The sequence below is a fragment of the Ambystoma mexicanum genome, chromosome 10, assembly GCF_040938575.1.
Source record: "Ambystoma mexicanum isolate Mex_15411 chromosome 10, UKY_AmexF1_1, whole genome shotgun sequence".
In the NCBI taxonomy this organism is placed as follows: domain Eukaryota; kingdom Metazoa; phylum Chordata; class Amphibia; order Caudata; family Ambystomatidae; genus Ambystoma; species Ambystoma mexicanum.
Window position 1 is genome coordinate 792,275,792 of NC_090932.1, and position 25,750 is coordinate 792,301,541.

The following is a 25,750-nucleotide window of genomic DNA, read 5'->3' on the forward strand; positions in this document are numbered from 1 at the left end:
TAACATTTTTGCAGGATTTCCGTATATTTGGCTATATTATTATTTGTTTTAACTTGGCAATGTTTTTCATCCAAAAACCATGTAAGTGCTCTATTCAAAGTTTCCTAAACTGAGAAACTAAGGGAAAAGACAAATCATGGAAACATCTAGGGGTGGATTTATAATATACACCTCACATTAACATAGCTAAGCTGTTTCTGACTCTCAGACTGCAATGTAAAGTCAGTAATTTTTGAGTGTGTGAGTTTAGGAACTTGAAAAACATTGCTTCACAGCTGCAGAACAAGTGTTTTCCACAGTGTTTGAAAAAGTTCTCCATTTTCCATAGATTTGTCTTTCTCTGGGTCTTGGCTAAACAGCCTGATTTTTCCCTATTTTCTTCCCTCATATCATAAGTAATATTGTTTTTAAAGTATGCATCTTGAAGTGGGGGAAATAGGGAGTTCAAGGAAAACCACTTGTTTCCCTTCCACACGCACCCACCGTGGAAGAGTTTCAGTATTTTGGCAGAAAATGTCCTATAGGTGATTGAAAAATATGGAGTGCATCCAGTCAGGGGAAAAGCTGTGCTCGTTTTTTAGGTGAGTCCTCAAATGTGAGGGCAACATCCCCCAAAAAAGGCATAAGCTGGATCCCTTGGTTTCCCATGGGGCCACTTTGACACCCCCAATTGATACCTCTGAGTGACACTGGTACACCGTCACCACACGGAGCTCCATTTAACTTCGAGTCTCAATAGACACTTGCCTGCCATTGGGAGATAGCCTGGTGTAAGACAGCCTACTAATGTAGACCTGCTCACTGGAAACCAGGTCCTTTGATGTCTAGGTTTTTCTCTATGATGTCACCAACAAAAGACGTCCATTTCCACCACCTGGCTCGCAGTGAGATTCTGAAGTTCTATCACGTCTTGTACTCCAAAAAAAGCCCCCATCACCTCCTAAGCTACTCTTTAAACTCACTAGTTGGTATGGTTATCAGTGACAAATAACATGTTTAGACTAGGTTCTAAGCATGGCTAGTCTTCATAAGGGGTGTCAAGGTTTAAAGATCAGTCATCAAGCAAGGCATCAATGCCAGAAGAATATTCTTTTGGTAAATCAAATAATACTAAAACTAGTATTATAATGTGGTAACACATTTAATTTAAATAAATAGTAATTTATGAACTACTTTGATGCTCTTTACAGCAGGTCTGATGTTACTTGAAATGTGATGTAAACAATGGCTAACAGGTAATGGTACCTTTACAAATCAGAAGAGGGTCTGATATGGAAAGGGTTCTGGAAAAATACAGACAAAAAGTGCCCTATTGAGGATTAAGGTTAGAAAAAAGAATATAAAATACTGCAACTTAAAATTACAGAGAAGAAGAAATATGGATACTTCCAAGTATGCTCGCGCATTCCAGGGCTCAATGAGAAAATCGAGAGGTCTGCAGTTCTCCATTGAATAAAGGGTCACATGTCAAGACCAAATTCATAATGTGATGCTTCTGCAACAAGCAATCAGTATCCCATATACATTATGGGCCCTGTTGAGAACCCCAGTTTGAGGTTCAACATAACGTCTGCACTTCTTATTAACACTCTTGTGTTACAAAAATGTAATGCATGTGGGATCTTCAATTCTAGGCTTAACATACCAGTCTCACGAAGATCAAGTTCTGACCATTCACAGGCTCGACCTGAATAACCCTCCACGGGGCATTGGGGCCACGGTGAAGAGTGTGGCGGTTTGTTCCGTTGAAGTCGCTAGCCCAGATTTTGGCAACACAGCCCTGGATGCCAACCCTAATCTCATCAAAAAAGCCCAGGACTCCCAGGCCATGCATAACAGGGATCTGGTGCTGACTCCGGCTCGAGTAACTCTGCAGAGGTACCTGGAGACGCAGCAATGATACAACACACGATACACACACTCAAACGCCTTACCGTAGCACGGCGACACTCGCAGCACCAGACACAATGGCGAACAAAATATCCAATCAGAATACAGACACTGACTTTGGGAGGATGTCATGGCAGACCAATCTACTAGTAGGATTGGAGGAAAATGGGGTTGGGGTGCCACCTGACGAGAAAGGGGGAGAAATTCCAATAAAACTCAGACTGGGGTTGGACAAGGCTGATCCAATTCACTACAAAAGAGGTTTCACTGGATATATGGTGTCATTCTATCTTTCTAGCATGAAGAGGCCCGACAACAGGAGCTCACCCTATTGCTGGGCCATTTAGTCAAGAGATCAGAGGAAGATCAGGCAAAGTGGTCAATGGAGCCTGTCTTACCCTAAGCAAAGACTGATACTAAAAAGATCTACAGGTTAGGAAACCAAGTTCGTTCTGTAATAGTAATTGAGAAAAAGCAAATAAAGAGCCTTGTACCACCATCTTGGCGCCTGAGTCTTTCTCATTTCACTAAGTGGTGTCAGCAGTGGGATAGAGCGTGCCATGAAGGACATTTTAAGACTTTGACAGATGGGCAGCATCAGCTTCCGCTACTGGTACAATTGCAGAGCCAGCAATCCCAGGCAGATAGACAAGCCTTCCAACAGGGTATACAGTTGCAAGGGGCCAGACAAACCACTGCACAGGAAAAACACCAAGAAACACTATTGCAGTTAATGAATGTCGCAACAATTTCAAGGGTACATCCAGTAATACCTTCCTCAGTGTTGCAAAAATATCTATAAGGAGACAACCCAGCGTTCTTTTACATGAATTTCAAATGCATGGCCGGACACACCCAGTGGCCCCAAGACAGGTGGGGGCAATTGCCCCTCTGCTTTCAGGACCCATGCAGGGGGATTAGCAAGCCACCAGTCCTACAGGAGATATCCTGTATGGCGACATAAAAAGAGATATATTGGAGCATTTGGGTCTGAATATCGGGTGAAACTCACAGAAACTAGACTCCTGACCCCTAGATTATTCTACAGGCTTAAAGACATAACTGAGAAATTAAAGCAAGCCACTTTCTTCATGGCCTACATGACAGCGAAGATAATACTAGAGCAGTTCCTGAATGCCCTGCCAGCACTAATTCAACAAGGAGTACGTCAACCCCACCGACCAAGTCTAACCAACGCTATCAACATTGCCTCAGCTTATCAAAAAGCTGGATTTGCAAGGGTGTTGGGGTAATGTGACCCTCATATGAATAAACCCGACCCGAACAGTCACAACAGAAAAAAATAAATAAATCTGTGATTAAAACCACCTGAGGAGAAAATGGCAATGGTTGAAATGCACAGTTTATCCACACAAGTAGGACTCAGACAAACGCTGTGCTTCGAGTGTGGTGAGTTGGGACACATAGCACGGTTCTGTCAAGAGTACCCACCCGATGCCTATGGAATTCAGGACAGTGCAATCAAGAACTTTCACAGGGCGAAAATGTCCATACACGATGGAAGCACAAGTGGATGGCGTTCATACACAGGGAGTGCTGGACAGTGGAAGCCAACAAACCACCATCATTCCTCAGGTAAGTAACACTGGGGTAGACTGACAACGCCCGATAAGAATTAAATGCGTACATTGGGATTTAAAAATATATCCTTCTAAGGTGGTTAACTACAAGTTAAAGGAGAGAGCCGGAGTTATACGGGCCACCTTAATTCCTGCTCTGCCAGCCTCTGTACTGATCGGGTCTGACTTACCGCAATTCCAAGACATAAGGGCAAGGAGAAGATATGACTGGCCGAGGGAGGCTCCCTTCCATAATGATGACTTAACCGCTTCAACCATGCGACCCCAGAAAACCCGGAAAATAATCAGACAGGGAAAACGTAATTGGAGATTTGCCATTAACCAAAACAGTATAGTGGGGTGGTATATAGAAGAGAGGATATCGTCTTTACAAGCCAATTTCTTGACAGACGAGACCCTCCGAACAGCCAAAACCAAAGCAGATCAAGAGATGGGGCCAGATAATCCTGAGAGGGGGTTTGGTTTAAGAAACAAAACAGATAATATCACTGTTTATTACACAGAGGACCATCAAGAAAAAGAACAATTGCTTGTTCCAAAAGCTTCCTGAGAAGATGCCATCTTGCCTCACAAAAATCCCAACGCATCCTGATGAAAAGGTTCTATTGGCCTGCTATCTCTAGTGTTGCAAAAACTGACCCACCTGTCAACTAACCAGCACCTATACATCGCTTAATGCCACGCTAATGCACATGCCTCTCATCAAGGTGCTATTTCAAAGGACAGAAGTCAGTTTGTTGGGTCCCCTAGAACCAGCGAGTAGAGGGCACCAGTATATCCTGGTTCTAGTGGATTATGCCACTAGATACCCCAAAGCCTTTCCTATGAGGGGTACATAGGCCAAACAAGGAAGCAACGCGCTGATACTGTTTTTTTCCACAGTAGGTATACACAAGTAGATTGTCAAAGATCAAGAGACACATTTTATGTCCACCATGATGAGCCAAGTGTCCCATCAAATGCACATACAGAAATTGTCTAATTATGTTTACCACTGGTGGAACGGTACAACAAAACAGTTAAACAAATGCTAAAGAGATAAACGCAACCAATGAGTAGGAACTGCGACATGACGTTGCGCCTGGTTTTAAAAGTGTTAAGAGATACTCCACAGTCCTCTACCGGGTTCTCCCCATTTGAACATTTCTTCGGAAGACAACCTACAACCATCTTGAACATAGTGAAAGAAGAATGGGAAGAACAAGAGGAACAACCACCCACAGAATATATCAAGACCTTAATTCATGTAGACTAACCCAGAGAGTTGTCCGACACCAATCTAGGTTTGGCCCGAAACAAACAAGAATAATAATACAACAAGAAAAGCGGAGTCAGAACATTCTAACCGGGGATAATGTACTTGTTTTACTGTCGACTAGTGATAACAAAATGTTGCCAAATGGCAGGGTCCGTACTCCATAGTCCATGCTCCATTGCCAGTGAACTATCGGATGAGCCAACCTGACCAAGCCCAACTAGAGAAAAACGACCACATATATATCCTAAAAGAATGGAACAAATCTACAGTTTCAATGGCTCTCATTACTTCGAGCCAAGCAGACCACATAGAGATATTTCCCCACCAACCCAGAGTGAGTTTAGGGGATCTGAAATGGGAAGCCAACCTTCTGGAATGGAAAAGAACAGAACTAATCGACCGTCCCACCAGATACCGTCATGCCTGGCCGTACCGCACTGGTGAGGCACTCCATTTACACTATCCCCAAAAAAATGATCAGACTATGGCCATATTGGATACCTGAAGCCAAAAGAAAAATAATACAGCAGGAAATGGAAGAAATTATGAAGCTCAATATAATGTAACTTTCCGTGAGCCCCCTGGTGCTCCTCCATAGTTTTAGTACTGAAACCTGATAGATCAAAAGGATTCTGTATGGAATTCCAATAATTGAATGACATTTCGGTGTATGAAGCTTATCCAATGCCAAGAGTAGATGAACGCCTGGAAAACCTAGCGAGGGCACAATACCCGAGTACAATTGATTTAACCAAGGGATACTGGCAGATACAGCTATGAGCTAGGGATCTTGAAAAAGGCACCTTTGCCAATCCTCAAGGACTGCATCAAGTCATGGTATTGCCCTTTAGGTTTCACGGAGCAGAGACGACCTTCCAACGGTTAATGGGCAAAATATTGAAGCCTCATGAGAAATACGCTGCCTCGTATCGAGATAATATAATTGTCTTCCGTGGGTCATGGGAATATCATTTGACCCATTTAACATAGGTAGTCAAAACGTTGGAGACAGATGGGTTACAAATCTACTTGAAAAAGACTGTACTGGGTACCACGCAAACTAAGTACATGGGGTATACTGTGAGACGTGGCAAAATCAGGCCACAAGTAGACAAAATGGAATCCATCAAAACGATGACTTTATCGAATACAAAAAAAGTCCCAACACAAAAGAGACTTATCACTGGATGAGAGGGTGAAGCAAGCCTTCATCCGCTTGAATGACCTCTCCCAACATCCTATTTTGAGGTGTCCAGACTTTTCCGAAGTTGTTTTTTTTTTTTACATATAGATGCTTCCGGTTGTGGTCTGGGTGCAGTCTTGGAGTACTTTAGGGAAGTCTGTTTTATCAGCCGGAAACTGCTCCCGCACAAACTCCCATACCCCACAATCAAGAAAGTGTGTTTGGCCAGTAAGTAGGCAGTGGAATCTTTGTGCTACTTCCTGCTGGGACAGTCTTTTACCATTTATAAGGATTACGCACCTTTACAATGGTTGGCGGTTCACAAGGACTCGATGTATCGTGTCCTTCACTGATTCTAGACTCTGCCATTTTCTTACGTGACCTTGCATCGACCTACCGTGTTCTAACTTGTGGCTGATTATCTCTCCAGGGCTTGTGATCTGCCCTGTCGGTTGAATCCTGGTGGTGGGTTATTTGAGATGGTGGCGACAGATGGTGAGAGAGCCCCTGCATTAAGAACCGTTCACGGTCCCAAACAGTAGAACGCTACAGGGGGCGTTTTGGCCACAGTAAAAAGTGGGGTAGTTAGTTCTGTTCAAGTAGTCAGCCCAGATGTCGGCAACACGGCCTAGGGCGCCGTTCAGGCCGTCAACCCTGATCTCGGCAAAATGGCCCAGGACACCCAGGCCACGCATAACTAGGAAGCTGGCACTGATATTGGCTCGAGTAACGCCTCAGGGCTGCCTAGAGCCGCGCCGATAAAGACGACACCCGATACACACTCAAACCCTTTACCGTAGAATAGCGACACTAACAGAGCACGGCATGATGGCGGATACAATATCTAATCAAAGTACAGACACCAACTTGGAGAGGGTGTCATGGCGGACCAGTCTAGCAGTAGGATTGGAGAAAAATGCGGTGGGGGGGGGCACTTTACGGGGAAGGGGAATGGATTGCAACGAAATTCAGACTGGGATTAGACAAGGCTGATCCAATCTGTTACAAAAGAGGTTGCGCTGGCTACATTTTGTCATTTTGCCTATCTGCTTTCTAGGAGGAAGAAGCAGAAGACAGGAGCCCACCGTACTGCTATGCTCATTAAGTTGGAGAGATCAGATGAAGAACAGGCAAAAGGGTGAATGAACGCTGCCATACACCAAGAGAAGACTGATACTGAGAGGATCTCCAGGTGCAGAAACCTAGTTGGATCTGTATTATTAATTGAGAAAAAGCAAATAAAGTGCCTCGCACCACTTACTTAGCATCTGAGTCTCTCTCATCTCAGACTCTTTTACTTAGGAACTCTAGCGTAATGTTTTCAAATAGCTTTTTCTTCTAGAATAAGTCTTTATCCTCAATAGGATACTTTTATTTCTTTTTCCAACCCTCTGATTCCAAACTTCATCTCATCCTCAGATTTGTAAAATAATTATTACCTATTAACCACTGCTTACATAACATTAAGATAACTCCAGATCTGCAGTACATTTGATCTTCACAGTAGTTCCTAAAAATGTATATTTTTTAAAAACATATTTTTATTGGTTTAACAACAAATAACTTATATTTCCCAACTCCCTCCCACCCCCCGTTGAAGGCAGCGTTACTGTGTTCTTGATCCATTACCCCATGGACCAATCGCCAAAGTTAATAGTTTTGTAACAAGAACAATAGGTCTCCCAATTTTCCAACCCCCCCACCGTACCCCCCTGTAGCAGCTTGGCTTTGTCCTTTGACCGTTACGTCCGCAGGCCAGTCGTGGATGTTTACTGCAGATCCAGAAGTCGAAAACTCTGAGGGCGCCACCCAATTCGAAAGTCCCCCTTGAGATATACCAATGTTTCTTCCCAGTTCCTCGCGAAGGATTGCACGTTATTGTTCTTGGCATACGTTGCCCATTCGAGTGCCACAATATCCCAAAGTTTCTGCAGTAAGTCCTGCAAGAGGGGAATCTCCATGCTATTACTGTCATAGCTGCGATTATGAGGATAACCCTCGCTTTCCCTCGAGATCTGGGCTCCCTCTGAGCAGTACCCCCTCTGATTCCCAGGAGGATTTCCACTGGTGGTCTACTGGTCCCTGGCCAGAACGCCTGTTCCTGAGCGTCCCGCACTTCTTGCCAAAAAGGCCTAATTTTCGGACAGTCCCACCAGATGTGTTGCGCCGTGCCCTCCTGCCCACATCCCCTCCAACAACTCCCGAGGGCTGGGGTAGATCTCCCGGAGACGGGCTGGTGTATAATGCCACCCGATCAGTGCCTTATACCACATTTCCTGTAATTGGGATGCTTTAGCCAGTCTGGGGATGTCCCTCCACAGCCTCTCCCACTCTTCTCGCTCCATTTCCCTTCTTAGGATCTGATTCCACCTCTGCGTGTACTGCCATTGACCCCTACTGGTTGCCTCGTCCAGAATTTTATAAAAGTTAGTTATAAACCCCCTGGACCCATCGTTGGACGGGAGGAATCTTTCAAAGTGCGTCTTCTCTCTCGTTGCTGCTTGTTTGTTCACCAGGTTCAAGACCCAATGATGTAATTGCGCTTATCGGAGCCTTTCCCCCTCCTTTATCCCATAGTCCCCCTTACACTCCTAGAACGAGAGAACTCTTCCTCACCCCCCCGAAACAGGTCCCCCAGCCACTTACAGCCTCCCTCCTGCCATCGCCCGACGGCTCCTACTTCCAGCCCAGGAGTAAAATCCCTGTTGCCAAACAAGGGTGTGAAGGGGGATGGGAAAGTCGTAATCCCTTTAGTGCCCACCAGTTTATCCCAGTTCTCCACCATCAATTTCGTTATAGTGATCTCATATAGATGCTTGGATCTATGTTGTTTTGGGAGCCACAGCACCTCCGCCAAACTGCGATCTGCCACTGCTCTATCCATTTTCACCCACTGTTTATCTTGTGTAGCTTCCCCTTCCCGAAGCAAATCTATAATGACCCGTAGCTGTGTGGCTTCATAATACTGTTGGAAATTTGGAAGTGCTAGTCCCCTCTCCCGTCTGGGCGCCATCAGCAGCTGTTCACTTACCCTCGCCTTCTTCCCTTCCCACAGAAACTCTCTGGTCAAGGTTCCCAATTCCTTGAAGAAGCTTGCAGGGACCGCTTGGGGTATTGCCTGGAAATGATACAGCAGACGCGGCAGGGTGACCATTTTCACCGCCGCCATCCTGCCCAGCCACGAAACGCGAAGGCCCCTCCACCTGTGGTAGTCGGACTTGATATCTTTTAACAATGGAGGGTAATTTGCTAGATACCAGCCTGCCAAGGTTGGCCTAATTTTCACTCCGAGATACCTAATGCCGTCCGGGCTCCATATGAATGGGGTAGCCGCCCTCAAAGCCTCCCGATTCCCTGAGTTTAGGGTCAAGTTCAACAGTTCCGATTTTCCCACATTTATCTTCAGGCCAGAAGCTGCCCCAAAGTCCTCCAGCAGAGCTCGGCTTGGATGTCACCCCTGATTAGAATACACTTTTTGGAATGATTTCCTTTCCAGAGGGAATTATCTTCTGGCCTGCATTCCTTGCGTGATCATTTTGACTATCAAAGCTTTACACCGTGATGAAGGCAAACCATGTTAGAGTTTAAGGATGATCTGAGCTGTTTATTTCAAGAAGATCTCTATAGGGCATAAATGACAATGTATTAATTTCAAGATGTGGGAATACACAGTTGCCTCTGGGTGCCAAGGTGTCCTGATTTCCTTCTATTTCCTCCTTTTCTTGATTTCCTCTCTCTCCTCCTTTTCCAAATTCATAATTTTCACTTCTCATCTTGTTCTCAATTTCATTCTCTACTCCTTTTCCTCGCCTCTTCCTTCCACTAATTCTTTCTGCCTTTTTCTGATTCCCTCTTCTCATATTCCTGATTTCCTCTCATCTCTCCACCCTTTCTTGATTTCCTCGCTTCTTCCTGATGTTCTCAAGTTTCCACTGAAATGTCCTTTCTTCTTCTTTCTGCTGCTCACTCCTCGCCTTTCTGATGTCCTATCCTCTCCTTTTCTTCCAGATCTCTACTCCTCTTCATCCTATTTTACTTTACTTCACATTTTCTTCTTTGAAAAAACCCATCAAATATTTTAGAAAACAGGGGGGTTGAGGGGGGGGGGGGAAATCCCCAAAAAGAATTTTAAAAAATGTGATGGGGTTTTTCGTAAAAAAAATAAATTGCGGTAAAAAACCCAGCGAAAAAACATCCCATGATGAAATTACATGGAACCATACACTTATAGCTTTCTTTCAAAGTTCCAAACATAAAGTTTGAAGGTGCAGAAAAGAAAAGAAATAGAGTTCCACCAGGAAGAGGGGTCCTCCCTTCCTTTGTTTCTTCTGGTCATCCACTGTCTTATCTGGTACTTCTGGTAGTCAATAATGTTCCACTGCTTTATACAGGGATGACTTTTCCTCTCTGTTTCTCCTTTCATACAATGTGTTGCTTCACTGTTTCAAGGGGGACTCCTCCTCCCTTGATTCTCCCTTAAGCCCACAGTTCTGTTGAATGTTTCAATCTCTCACTCTCTGGATCTGTTATCCTTAAAGGGGTATGGTTCTTCCTTTTTTCTATTGATCGTCACTGCTTTGCAATTTCAAGGAGGGGTTTTGACACCAAAGTTTTCTCAATCCCTTTTCCACCTTGGTGTACTCTCCTGCTGGTGTATTCATTCACAACTTTGTTACTTATCCTTAAAAGGGGTATGGCTCTTCTCTTTATGGTTGTGGTGCATTTTGGTGGCATAGCCACCAAAATATCGCCAAAACCATTGCTACAGATAACCAAGGGGTGCCAAGAAGCAGTCTTTGCAGTTGGCATGACAACTGAAAATGCTGTGCCATACAATTGCCAACGCACTAAGTTTTCATTCCTGTTGTACTATGCAGATGAAATCCAATAGGGTCTTTTTCAATGTATTTCCCCCCAATCCGGAGTCCTGTCACATGTCACGTGTCTGTGTGACTTTCAATGCTTGAGCCGCGAGAAAATCTCTTTTGGAGACTGAGGCAGGCCTCCCTTCTCAGGGCCTGTGTGGGGATGGTTTGTCTGTCCCCCATCGCCCTGCTTCCTCCCTGTAAGCTGCAGCCACTTGCACTGCTTTCCTCAGCACGGGCATCAGCAATGATAGGACTGAAGAACCGTGGAGCAGCTTGGCGGGATGGTGGAGCTGAAGGGGTCAAGCTGTACAAGATCCCCCTTCCTTGATGGCAGATTACCCCACCCCGGAAACCTCCTCTGCTTCAGATTTGCTCCTCTGCCACTCAAAAACTCCTTTTGCCGCCCTCCTATATTTCCCCTCCCTGCAGCTCTGGTAATCCCTGTGCTCCTTCAGACCTGGGGCTGCCCAAGCACACACAGTAGTGCACGACCTCTCCCTGGGCTCCTACACCCCTGCTGTGGGCGGTATGAGCTGGGACTGACCGACCCGTGGTGAGGAGCTGCATGCCCGCTGCTCCATTCCTTGGCTACTGGAGATGCAAGGCAGGAGCAGCCTGAAGACATGCCTGCTGCGCCCGCAGCATCCGTGAAGGTTTGCTGCATGCTCTCTGTCCCCGGACATCCGCAATTCTCCTCGGCATGCAGAGTCCGCCTTCTGGTCTCTCCGGTGCGCCTAGATGGGGCAATGGCACTTTTGGCACTGGATGTTGCTGCTCTTGGCAGCTCCTGCTGTCCTGGTTCAGGACATCACCTCACCCAGGCCATCACCCACCCGCATAGACACGAGCGCCGGGACCCTTCCGCCCACCGGCCGGGTGCCGGACCTACATGGGACTCCTGGTTCCGCTGAACCGCGGGTGGGAGAGGTGGAGGACGATTTTGACAACTGGATGACGGCCTTCACCATAATGTCTACAATTATATTACAAAAATTCCCGGAAGACGGGGTAACATTAGTGGCGTATCAGCAGAGGGTGCTGAAGGTACACGCAGCGTTTGGAGGTGACGCATGGCTGGAGTATGATCACGAGTTCAGGAAGGAGATGGACTGCTTTCCGGATATGGGTTGGGATGAAGAAAACTTTAATCTCTACATATTTAATGTGCTAAAGGGGAAATGGGATTCCAAGGAGCGAAGCACAGGGGGGCAGCAGAGAAGGCAGTATTGGCAGAATGATTACAAAGCGGATTATAGATACAATAACAGAAAGTACAAATCCAGCTATGACAGAAATAGAGACCAGAGTTTTCGGAGCAGAAATTATGGGTCACAGAGAGGGTGGCAGAGCAGCCTGCCCCCGACAACACAGGGGGGCAGCGGGAGCGCGGGAACAACACGAGCAGAACCAGGACAATGTCGGAGTTTTGAAAAGGGGGTACCCTGTAGCTGGGGATGGAAGTGCAAGTTCAGCCACAAGTGCGAGAGATGTAAGGGTGACCACAGCAGCGCCAAGTGCACAAGAGCCGCAGCTCCAAGCGGCAGAAGCGATGAGACGTGGAAATAAGAACTGGGGCGGGAAGGGGGCCATGCCGGTAAAAATTGAGAGGATGGAAGGGTGGCTCCAGAAATACCCAGACCAGGAAACGGCAGATCAGACAAGGCTTTAGAGAAGGTTTTAACATCCCATTTACCGGGCAGGGAGCGCAAGACATTCCTAGCAATCTAAAGTCGGCAACCGAGAACAGAGATATAGTGACCAGTAAGATCCAGAAAGAGGTAGAACTGGGGAGGGTGGAGGGCCCCTTTACGGCCTTACCATTCGAAGAATTTATATGCTCTCCACTAGGGCTGGTGCCGAAAAAAGATGAAGGGGAATACAGGCTGATACACCACCTATCCTACCCCTCGGGGGCCTCGGTGAACGACGGCATCGCCCAGAGCGATGCAACAGTATCATATTCAGACTTCGAGGAGGCAGTAGAACTGGTCAGGAAAGCGGGAAAAGGGGCATGGATGGCGAAAGCAGACATCTGCATTCTGCCTGTTGCCAGTCAATAGCAGATCGCAAAGATAGTTATGTATGCATTGGGAGGGGGAATACTTAGTCGACAAATGTCTCCCGATGGGATGCGCCATCTCATGTGCATATTTTGACAGGGTAAGTTCATTTTTGCAATGGGCGGTAACAGAAGAGATGAGGGAGTCCATGATGGTACATTATCTGGACGATTTTTTATTCGTTGGGCCCAAAGGTTCAGAGCTATGCAGGGCAACCCTGGATAAATTTGTGGAAATTACAAGCGAGTGGGGTTTTCCTCTGGCGGAGGAGAAAACGATGGCCCAGCGCAGATTATCCAATTCCTAGGAATAGAAATTGACTCAAATAAAGGAAGGTGCCGAATCCCGGAGGACAAAGTGACAGATCTGCTGAAGACAATAAAGGAACTACAAGGAAAAAACAAAGCGACAGTGAGAGAGTTACAAGCGCTGCCAGGAAAGCTGAACTTCGCAGGAAGAGTCATACCACAGGGAAGGGTGTTCCAGAGAAGTATTGAGCTGAAAACGAGAGGTGCTACAAAGGGGCACCACAGAGTCAGGCTAGTGGGAGGAATCAAGAAAGATCTGGAAGTATGGGCGGAATTTCTGAAATACTTCAATGTGTCAGTGATATGGCGCTCACCGGTGAACGAGGAAGGTAAAAGGGTGTTGTTCACCGATGCAGCAGGTGGCCTTGGTTTTGGCGTGATACTGGGGAAACAATGGTGTGCAGGCAAGTGGCCAAAAACATGGCAAGTGGCGGAATGGACAAAAAACATAACGCTGCTGGAGCTCTTCTCGATATAGGTCGTGTTATGCACATGGGGGGAAGAGCTAGGAAACAAGGAGATGGCAGTATGGTCAGATAACATGGCGGTGGTGCACGTGTTAAATAAAGGAAGTGCGTCATGCATAATAGTGTTGGAATTAATGAGGGCAATCACGCTGGAAAGCCTAAAAATGAATACATGCATAAAGGCGAGGCATATCGCTGGGAAAGCAAATGTGGTGGCTGATGCAATCTCTCACTTTCAGTGTAAAAAATTCAGGGAGCTAAGACCGGACGCCGACAAGGAAAGTACGCCCACGCCGCGGAAGGCATGGGTCCCGTTGGAGGCACTGGAAAGGAAAGCATGGTTGGCCACAAGGTCGACTCAAAAGAAGTGGGAGAAGAACAGAGAAAGGAAAGGGTCATTGACAAGCTGACCAGGAACGCCCTAATGTACAAAACGGTTAAGCAGTACGAAAAGCATGTAAAAGATGTGTTGGTGGAAACAGGTGGAAAAGAGGTGGAAAAAATGTCAACAGAAATTTTTTTTGAATTTCTCGAAGGGGCATTTGCCAAAGGGAAAAAGAAAAGCTTGGCAGCAGCGCACCTAGCGGCGGTGGCATATACCACAAAAGTGGCGGGCATACCAGACCCAACCGACAGCGCTAAAATAAAATACGCTATGATAGGATGGGCGAAATTAGAGGGGAAGAAACCAGATAACAGAAGGCCGGTAAATTTTGGGAAGTTGATAATTCTGTTAAAAGTACTGCGAGACACATGCAGCAGCACGTACGAAACCGCACTGTTCAGGGCAGCATTTGCGCTAGCATACTATGGAGCTTTTAGGGTAGGGGAGCTGGTGGCCAGTAATACAGTGGCAGGAGACGGCCTGGCAAGGAAAGACATTAATATGGGACACAAGGGGATGTCTTTAATGCTAAAAAAATCTAAAACAGACCAAACGGGGAAGGGGAGAGCAATAGACCTCAATTGCATCAGAGAGAAGGACCACTGTCCCAGATGCATCACCCAAGAATTCCTAGATCTTCGACCAGTGGTACACGGGCAGCTATTAATACATAGGGACAGCAGCGCACTCAGCAGGTACCAGTTTCAGGCGCCGCGGTATTGAAACAGGCAGTGGCAAAAGCAGGATGGGATCCAGCCGAATTTGGAACACACGCTTTCAGGATAGGAGCAGCGACCCGTGCATGGGCGGGGGGCCTGGGAGCGAAGGGTGTGAGAAGAATTGGGGGATGGAAGTCGCAATGTTTTAAAAAATACATCTGGGAGGAACTGATATAACACTTATCTTCCCAGTTTCCATAGAGGCCGGACCCTACAAATCGGCATGGATAGTGGGGCACTCTTTTGTGACCCGGGCAGGCAGGTGGCTGGAAGAAGAGAAGCAAGGACTACATTTCAGAAACACAATTACATCCTGGTGGGGCCTCCCGGGGATGCACTGGGAGGACATTCACGACAGGCTGTTGGACCCGATGGGCTTCAGGGACCCCAACCCCCCCCGTCCCCCACCCCCATCCCCCCCCCCCCCCCCGAGTACCTAGTTATACATCTCGGAGGGAACGACCTGGTGAGCACAAATAGGGGTAAATTACAAAGGAACATTTGCGAGTCGCTGCATAGCATAGCCCGCAGCTGGTGGAAAACCGAGATTTTTATGTCAGAACTAATACCAAGAAGGGTCTGGTATGGGGCACAGAAGAGGCACGCAATCGAAATAGGCAGAAAGAAACTAAATAAATCAGTAGGAAAGTACTGCAAGAGCACAGGGCTGCACTTCATAAAACATGGCTTACACCGGAACAATCCGGACATGTTTCACTAGGATGGGGTACACCTATCAAGGAAAAGATGGGGGTCTTTTCCGACAACATTTTTAGGGCACTTCAAGAACGGGGTTGTAGGTAGGGTGCTTTTGGGGGGGACCTGAGCGGGCGTAAGGAACACCCGCTCAGGTGTGGCGGCATGTGCCCAGGAACGAAGGCCCAGGGATAACAAGGACTCAGGAGGAGCCTTGGGCAACTTCGGAACTGGACACAAGGTGCCCAAAAGCATATGGCAGTGTATTTATTTTTGTTGTGTTGTATTTTCTGTAAGAAAATAAAATGCCTACGGCCTACAACTTTTCCATACACATAAGTTGTCTGTGATTTATTACTTGGGTAGGGATCTGGTAAGAGGAGCAAAGCGAGCCCACACTACTCAGCCTATGGCCCAGGCCCCGGGCCGCATGAAATGCGGGACGATAGAGGGTCTGGGAGTTTAGGCGCGGGGTGGGGGAAAACGACGAGAAAACGTAGGGAGGGGCGTCCGAACGGCGCCACAAGGAACAAAAGCCCAGGAAAGGGCAGGAAGCAGCACCTGGGAAGGTGCGAAATATAACGGCAAGGGGTCAGGGGGGTAAGCCGGCCACCCCCAAGAAGGAACAAAAGGCTGTGGGTGTATAAGTAAGCCAGGAAAAGGAGAGGCGGCACAAACCAGGTAAGAGCTCACCTCTCTCGGGTAGGCTCTTAGTGCCTGGATAAGAGGAAGGAAAAACGTTTGCCACCCAACCAACCCTACAATAATAACGGAAGAAGAGGGGTGCAGGCAGGAGCCGGTACGCCGAGTACTCTTTCGGTACACGGTGAAAAAAGAAGGAGCAGGCAGAAGTGGGAACGCCGGGTACTCTTTCGGTACACGGTCCAAGAAAAGGAGCAGGCAGAAGTGGGAACGCCGAGTACTCCTTCGGTACACGGTCCAAGACATGTCGTAGGCGGCATGTGCACAGGAACGAAGGCTCAGGGATAACAAGGACTCGGGAGGAGCCTTGGGCAACTTCGGGACTGGACACAAGGTGCCCAAAAGCATATGGAAGTGTATTTATTTTTGTTGTGTTGTATTTTCTGTAAGAAAATAAAATGCCTAAGGCCTACAACTTTTCCATACACATAAGTTGTCTGTGATTTATTACTTAGGTAGGGATCTGGTAAGAGGAGCAAAGCGAGCCCACAATACTCAGCCTAATCCAGCACTGAACTTGCGCCCACTTCTTTCAGGGATGGGCGAACTTAATCCTCACTGCACGACTCCTGTCCCTCCAACTGCTGGACTGGGTTCGGGGTAAAATACCACAAACTGCATAACCGCACACCCACTTATGTCAGCTCTAGGGTAACCTGCTTCCCCTGGATTCTTCTGCCCTCCAAGTGCTGCCTTTGGCCATCCATTATAAACTTCACTTACAGTGATGCCACATCAGCTGTCACTGATGCCCTGAAGGAGGCCGGGCTATTGCTATCTACGCTGCATGCCGTGGCCCTGATAATGTACTCTGCCGTACCGCGCATGCTGTGACCCTCTTAAACTCTCTACTGCCAGTCCTGCATAACCTGAACCGCATTCGGTGACGCAGGACACTTGGCCTTCTGCTCTCATTGCTGCATTGTTGGCCCATTCCACATTGCTCACTCTAGACTGCACGACCCTGCTTCCCTTTCGCCACTTAAGTGCTGCCCCAGACATTAACCACGCACAATTTGCAGTGACTACTAGCTATCTCTGTCAGTTCTGTTACTATTGCCTTGCGGAGCGGTGGGTGGGGGGGCGGGGGCGGTTTGCTTGCTCTACATGGAGTGGCCTAAATTGCCACCACACGCTCTCGCTTCTGCCCAGCAGAATATCGGGTACCTACTAACATTGCTACTAGTGCTGCTCTACAGCTGCCACCCTCAACTCTCTGCTGTCAGCATTGCCCCTTCCAATGCTTACAGTGTGACCTTGCCAACGAAACTTGCAGTATGACCCGGCCACCTAGAACGTTACGACCTACATTGCCTCCAGTCACCCTGCCACACTTGTCAGTGCTGCATGTTCCTTCCGTTCTACACTGCAAGCAGTGAACCGGTCACCCAACGTGGCGGTTCCCTGTGTCCTTCACCCTTATCTTCCATTGCTGCCAGTAAACTGTGCCATGGTTGCTGGAGCTCCTGCTCTACTCTGCACACAGTATCCCTGGCTCCTGGTTTGCCTGTGTTGTCTGGACCGCCTGGCAGCACTGCTGTCAGTGCTGCTGAACCGCCACTGTAGTGCTGCTCTTGACATTGCATTCTATGGGGCATGGCAGCGGCGTTTCTTCCCCTCCACTGTTCTTCAGTCCTGCAAGGACTTCCATGCCGAAGCTTCTGCTCACCGAGTGTTGCATGCAGTGCTCCCATTCACTGCAGCAGTAATGGCTCCAGACACCACATCAGCACACACAGCTGCTCGCGCTGTCAGCGTGCTCGGTTGCTTCTGAGGCAGGGGCACCTCTGTTTGGGGTCGCTGCTTACCCCCGCAGCAGCCCTCTGCTCTTTCACAATACAGACCCTGCATTTATCCAAGGCCTGCTCATGTCAGAAAGCTGTTATTTCCCTTCTCATTCTCACAGCCCCTGACAAAGACAATCCAGCACGAGGGAGCCTATTTAACTCTGGCTCCTGGCAATGACCCCCATTTCTTCCTCACTGCCCTTCCACTCAACAGATGGCAGCAATGTCTCTCCGTGGCAGCCCCAGATGGATTTTTACTTGTACACTCGGCGCATATTTCGGCACATCTAGGTTATTCTAATTCGCTCTATCTGGACCTTCGGTCCCAGTTGCAGTGATTTCAAATTCTCTACCAACCCAACTCTTTACAACCCACTCTCTTACCTCACCCACACTCTCTAACCCCTCTCATCCTTCCTCTCACACACTTGCTTTATTTCTTACCCTCTCACGCTCAACCTTTCTCACTCAAATTTCCTCTTGCTCATCATCAATGGCACCCTCTTTTAACCATTTCCTCCCTTGCTGTATTCTCATTCCTCCTCATTCTCTTCCATGCCCCATGTCGCATCCTCCTTGAAACTCTGCACTCTCCTCCTTGCACCCTGGTAACTATGAATGCAAAATGAAAAAAACAGCAGGAAATGGCAAAACTATTGGCAGTGCCAATGCTTTTTATATTGGTTATCACTATTCCACAATTTCGGGACAGGAGTTTTTACCTCTGACTAGTCTCTTCTTACCCCTGGTTTACTCTCCTGCCAGGGTATTGCACTTGGGTGCGGGCCACAGTCTTGCACGCTGCCTGGTTTACTTTCCTGCCAGGGCTTTTCCGTTCTCCATTCACTCTCTCTTGCACCAGGAAATAATGATTTTCAAATACTAGGTCACCGACCCTTTCTTAACAATGTTCTTATTAACTATTCCAGTTCCTTTAATTAGGCTCTCGTGCTGTCAACAGTACGCAGCATTGGCCCTGAAGTGCCATGTTGTCCCATTAGCTCGGCTTACTGGGAGTGCATCCTGTTAGCCGGTTGGTACCCGCTTTGCCTTCCTCTACTTTTGGCAGCTCCAGCTGCCTGTCGTAATAATGCTGCAAACTTCTCTCGGCTCGGTTTCTCTGCATGCCATTCTCGCCAGTCTCCATGCTGCTCCCCGCAGTCTGCTCGCCTCCGGTGTCCAAACCAGTGTTGGAACAAGTTGGATTCAGCAGCACACACTCTCTCTCTTGTCTCTCTCTCGCTCTCTCCCCCCTCTATCCCCCTCTCTCCTACTCTCTCCCCCCTCTTTCCCCTCTCTCTCTCCCTCTCACTCCCTCTCTCTCTCTCCCTTTCCCTCTCTCCTTTTTCAGATGTCTTTCTTTTAAATGCCCCAGCATTGGTTAGCCTTTTCCAAAGACTGAAGCTCTTACCGCTTCTGTTCATCCTCATTACTCCATTCCTCTTCCTCGTCTCAGCACTGTTTTCCTAATGTTTTAAAGTTGATAAGCAAGTATTATAAAATGGAACTTGGAGCAGACAAAAGTGGTAGACTTCATAAAATATTGAGCCAGGGTTAATAGGCTTATTCTTCAAGTAGCTGAATTGATATAACCTTCATCAAGTTGGTAAGATGCAGGTGAAAATGTTAACTCTAAACTTCAATTAGAAATTCTCTGAAAGGTTTAATGTTGTCTCGAGGACATCATTTTTCTGTACTTTTTCTAGCGCCTGGAAAGAGAGTATGGATGTCCTTGCAACTCCGGCAAACCTAAAGTTGCTTTTAGAGAAACTATTGCCTCATCTGTACCGTAAGTATTATTCTAGTCTATTTTTCATATATAACAAATCCCTTTTATTTTGAATTTTGCATTGCAATGTGTTTTCTCCCCACCTTTTTGACCCAGGTTTGACCGAACAGTTGCCCCTTTACCCAAAATATATTTTAGTGGAAGTAAAGCCTTGGAAGAAACGTTTCTGAATCTACACTGAGCATCTGTGCATACAAGAGGTCTGGCTGGCACTGTGGCGACAGTGAGCTTTTCTGTTGTTCACTGCTTTACGTATTTGCTCTGCCTTCTGTTTTGTACTGCTTAATAGTCCCACGTTGAGTGCAAAAGGCCGTTCAGTTGCTAAGGCATTATTCACGGCAGGGGAAAAAGTCAATTAGTAACGTCCCAAAAAAAAGAAGTTTGTCATGGAAAAATGCAGATTTGGAATACTAATGTGGGTCTTTGAGGAATGTGACGCTCTGCAGACTTGGTTTTGTACTTTGTGCCATTGCTGTTGTGTGCCCAGAACTCCGGGTTGTCTAGAAAGAGAACAAAAGCGTGTGTGTGTCTGAGCGGTGGAGGGTGGAAGTATTTATGCAGCCTGACATATCTTGCTGTAATTATTGCAAACGGTCTGTTGCTATAGGTACAGGAATGTTGATTGAAAGAAAGATAGTCTGATTAGCACTGGGGCTGAATGTATTTTCCCAGTGGTGTGCTACTTCATTGCTTGATTTTGCTGCAGACTCCACGTTTTCAGTATCGTCCTCAAAAGGCATTGGAAAGGCTTGACTTTTTTTTTTTTTCTTTTTTTTTTTTTAAAAGGGGAACGTTTTTGATTGTGCGAATCTAGATTTATTTGATGCTAGTTTTAGAAAGATTGGGTGTTGTGGGAGATCATTTGCTATGATTGTGTGAAGGAATCGCCATCTGTTTTGAATACGATCTTTGTTTAGTGAAAAGGGATAAAGCATGAATGGACGTGTGAGAAGTGCATGTGCTTGGATTGCATTGTTTGTTGTTATTTTTATTTTTTATTTTTTTATTTTTATGTAAAATGTTTGCACATTTTTTTTTACAAAAATTCTTACATCACTTACTTTTAACCATCCCTGAAAGAGAGAACGAAAATGTACTTATTAACATGGTTGACGGTCAGCCGGTTGTTTTTTTGGAGAAAGTTAGGTAGGTTCTAAACTTTCATAAGGTCAATGTTCTGGAGAAATTGAGTCACTGCAATGGTCTCAGTAGTTCTTTCTCCCACCATTAGTCGATTCCACCAAGTCTCCGTCATAATAGGATAAATCATTAAACAAATGCAACATGTGGGACGTTCTCGCTTTCTCCAGACCTTTACAGTTCAGTAGCAGTTTGTTGTTATTAGGTTCTGTATTATTTTTAGTTGTTTTATAAGGTGCGCAATTTTTGTTATGAATTTAGGCAATTACCTTTAAATCCCAATTCATCAAACACAATTTAAAACTATTTAAAACAAAAGCCTTCTTACTCACCAATAGTGAGACAGTTTCTTTGGGTCTGGTTCTCGTATTGAACCCTTGTAGAGGTACCTGTTTCCAGCTTCCAAAATATAATTCAGTTTAGACAGTAGTGCATTTCAGAAAAGGTTTGTCTCATCTTGACACATACGTATGTGTGGACAGCGTACAGGTTAAGCATTGCCTTGTAACATGGGGCAAGTCTGGATTTCTCATGGTCGAATGCTGAGAGTGCCGACTCAGCCCTTCATCCTTCCGATGTTGATAAATTGAGTACCATTGAATTGGGTATCAATTATAGCTATAACTATAGTGCTTACAGACAGATGGAATCTGGAGTGAAGTTCTATATGAAAACCCAATGTTATTAATAAAGCTAATGAATACATCAAGGACACCTGCCCACAGTTTTCAATGAACAAACTATCACATATTGTGTCTTGTAATAAAGAAAATGGGCCTCATGAGTCCGGCGGTAACCTCGGTTACCGCCGGAACCGTATTACCATTCCGCCTCTGTGATTCCCGGGATCACCGGGGCATTACGACCCCAGTGACCGGGAATTCCGGAGGCGGAATCGTGTAAATCCCCATTCCCATGGAGCCCCATAGGACTCCATGGGGATGGGAACAATGGAAACACTGGTTCTGTCTATGACAGAGCCGGTGTTTCCATGTCCGCCTGCAGGTGGGTGGTGTTAAACCCGCCAGGTCAGACCTGGCGGGAGTGACACCTCCCGCCTGCAGTACTCTTAATCTGCCGGTCCAGATAGAGCGGTGGCAGCGGTTTTACCACCACCGTTCTTTCCGGACCGGCAGGGTCGTAATGAGGCACAATGTGTCTATCTTGTTTTTCTATTTAGCTCATCACCCCTGCAGTGGGTTTCACTCTGTTGAAACCAACAGTATTTTATGTTCTCTCGTGAGCACTGGCTGCACAGCTGAGCAGAGCGGCACCACAGCCATGATGGGCAATATGATGTGGAAAGACCGCTAAAAGCCGCAATTGGTTAACCGGGACTGGGAAAAGGTAGAACGCTTTGCAGCTGTGAGGTTGATCTCTGCTTGGGACATAAGCATGTCTATTAATGTATATTCACACCCTATGTGGGGGGAGCAACCAATCCGGTTGCTGGGATCGTGGGATGAATCCCACGATCCCAGCAACCTGACGGCTGCTTCCCCCGCACTGCCATCCTGCCCCCACCATCCCTTCCTATCCATTTTCCTGTCCTCCGACTCCCCCGGGCTCCCTCACCTCTACATGGCTTCCTGCAAGGCTGATGTCTCCTCTTGAGCTGCACGAAAGCCTTTTTATTTTACTTGGTTGGAAATAGGGAAGACCCAGTAAGGGTACGAATATGGGAAGGATAAAATTTGATAAATGAATTTAGGAATCATCGCAATAATAACAGGGAAAATAAATAAGATGAAACGAACGTTTGGGATTGATGCAAAATAGAGTATCATTAATGGTAAGGGTCGAGGGAATAAAGAAGGGAGCTGAGGGCAGTGCCAAAGCGGAGAAGAGAGAGGAGGGCGGATGCCAAAATATTGTGGTTATCTTTGATGACTCCCAGGAAATGGGAGAACATTATTGAAAAGTGATATTCCAGGAAACTCCAGTCCCTACATTTGTATGGGATATTTCACATAGGCAGAAACTATTCTAGTACAAGTGAGATTACCCTTTGCTCCTCCCAAGGGTAGCAATTGTGTAACGGAGAGACATCCTAAGCACGAAAAGGGGAAAGGGTCAACAGGGTTCGAAATTGATTGGAGCTGGGAGCTATTTAACTCCTGCTTCTAACCTAGGAGAGCCTCGTTTGCTTAAAACCAACAGTTACCAGCAGCTACTTTTGTCTCCCCGGCCATCTTATACCTTACAAACATGACTATGTGACATTAACTTTGAGTATTTTAGAGGTTGTATGTGATCATCTTGAATATTAAAGGCCACACACAAAAAATACAGATTGTTTTCGGCCGTTTTGGTGCAGCCTTTAATATTCAAAATACATCAATCCCACCCCATGCTCTTTGAAAACAGGGGTTTCACCCCTGAACCCCCTTTGAGCCTCTGCCTCCGCCCAAACCCAACCTTCCATACAAATAGTCATGCTCAGACGCCCACCTTTTCCTCAGCACCCGCCTCACATACAAATATACACAAACATACACACACAGACACACTCCTCCACTGCCTACTCCCCACTACAAACACTGTCCCCTATTATACACAGAAGCAAGCAAGCACTTACCTCAAACTCGCCTGCCCCTGTCCATCTCGGTTGGCCTGGCAGCTCCTGCTGCACTCGTGTGCGGCAGGGACGTGACGGTTAAGATTTTAAAATACAGCTCTGAGCGTTCTCATAGCGGTCTTTTTCATTTTTGGAAAAATGAAAAATACCATTTCACTTAATACCATTTTAGAATGTAAATAAAGAAGACACATTTAAATCCAATGGAGCATACATAATGGGCAAAAAGGTTAAAGTGTGTATCTCATGTGGATGTTAGATTTGCAGTGCAATGTATGTACTCGCTCCTGGTTCCTGGTTCGCTCCAGCTACTTTTAGCTCCTGCTCATCGAACCTCAATTTCGAACCCTGGTCAGTCAAAAGAATGTTGTTCGCCCAAGAGGGGTACGCCTGCATACAAGTATTTAGAAAACTTAAAACTCCATGACACAGTATGATAAGAGCAAGCTATTCCCTGTAGAGAGTTACTTTGATTTGGCTAAACTTCTAAATTTCAAACCAGGAGCATGTCCTTTGACCTGGATTATGCAGCTCCTTTGTATCCACTACAGGCTTCGATGCTAAGGCTGAAAAGGAAGCAAAGGGAGAAGATTTTAGAGTTATTTGCTTCAAGTACTAATCACAATGTCGTGAAAAGATTCTGCTGCATGGCGCCCTCAAGCCACGACTATCCAGTGCACCCATTTCCAGATCCCAGTTGGGTAATCTTCACAGACTCAGCAGCATCCCCTGCACTAGGGAGGGAGCACTTTCTCGTCAACTATTATCTCTTCTCACCCTAGTGCAGGTGCTGTACATTTAAAACGCACTTGCAGGCCCCCCTATCGTAGCCACCTCGGGTTGGCACAGACTGTTCATTTGGTAACAGTACATGCTGCATGGCTTCCTGAGTATTTGAGGAATTTGTCTAAACATTTTTCGAATATCGGGGAGAAACTATAAACATTTACTGAGGCATTGAACTGTAGTTCATTGTTATAGTCCTGCCTGTGTAAACATGAACCAGCTGATGAGGTTAATAATGGCTACTGAGGTGCGCCTGCACACAACTCAAGACAGTGGTTGGCCCACTCAATACCCAGAGAGAGAGGTAGAATTAAACCAACATTTGTTGGTGGCTATTTCTATGGTGTACCAAAGGAAAACAGACCGGAGGAAAATAAATAATTGTAATCCGAATAGGAAGGAATCGCTAGCATCCTGCCGTGATTGTTTGAAGTTTGTCATTTTGCAGCATTCAGGAATGAACAAGCCAGCAGAAATAGCGCAGGAAGCCGTGGCTGTTGCGTTTGTGCAGCGGTTGAGGCTTGTGCTTCAGCTGCAGCTGAAGGGTATTTGTCTGGGTGGCAAGCCAGGGAATTAGTGGAGGTGTTGGATCATTGTGTGTCTTGTTAAGAGCAACACCTCAAATTAACTGAATGTAATTTGATGTTCCTTAAATTACAATGCAGAGGAATGTCGAAGGCCTGGGCAGGGAAGAGGCAAAGGTAGAGGCCAAGCAGTGGCGCCTCCATTACTGAAGAGGTGTATGTTGTAATGTGCTTACTAGCTGAGTGGATGACATCACTGCTGAATGGAATGTAGTGATGTCAGTGTGAGTGGAGTGTTGGTGTGTGAGGGTTCTAAGCTTGGCAGTTGGAGTTATGCTGACTTGGAAGGACATGCCAATGTTTTGTTCCTGGGATTGAACTACAATAAATCTACTTAATAACTTACCTGCTGGCTCGGGTGTTCATCAGCTTCCAAGTTATTACACTGGCGACGAGGATGGGATTTGTCGTGGAGGGGACAACCAAGAACCAGGAAACATTGCCCTCCAATGATCCATGTCCATAAAGAAGGTCAGCAAGTTTGGGAACCCAGAGTTGTTTTGACTGGGTGGGGTATCCCTTTCAGCAGGCCGGGTGGTGCTGAATTGAGGACTCTAGTCGGCACACAGGTCGGTGTGCAGTTGAGATTGGCACAGCTGGTCTTGTGGTGGGTTTCCAGTCCCAGTTACCGGGTGGTGCTGCGGGCGGTATTGTGTTCGGCACACAAGTCGGTGTGCAGCGCTTTGGAGAGCGTCTGCTTCCAGGATCAAGCTGGCCGGGTGGAGCTTATGCCTGGCAAATCAACAGCCGGTGCCTGGGGAACCGTACGGCACACGGGTCGGTGTGTGGAGCGTTTCCCGTGAGGAACAAGTCTTCCGGGTGGAGCTTGTGACTGGCAAATCAACAGCCGGTGCCTGGGGAACCGTACGGCACACGGGTCGGTGTGTGGAGCGTTTCCCGTGAGGAACAAGTCTTCCGGGTGGAGCTTGTGACTGGCAAATCAACAGCC

General features: G+C 46.7%; 1 protein-coding gene across 1 annotated transcript in view; it reads left to right on the forward strand.

Moving 5' to 3' along the window:
* The window catches only part of GFM1 (G elongation factor mitochondrial 1), a 572,440-nt gene that overhangs the window by 327,714 nt on the left and 218,976 nt on the right, over positions 1-25,750 (forward strand). Inside the window, exon 13 of the mRNA XM_069618451.1 lies at positions 19,631-19,713. Coding sequence (XP_069474552.1) covers positions 19,631-19,713 — 83 coding nt within the window. The remainder of the gene's footprint in view (positions 1-19,630; positions 19,714-25,750) is intronic.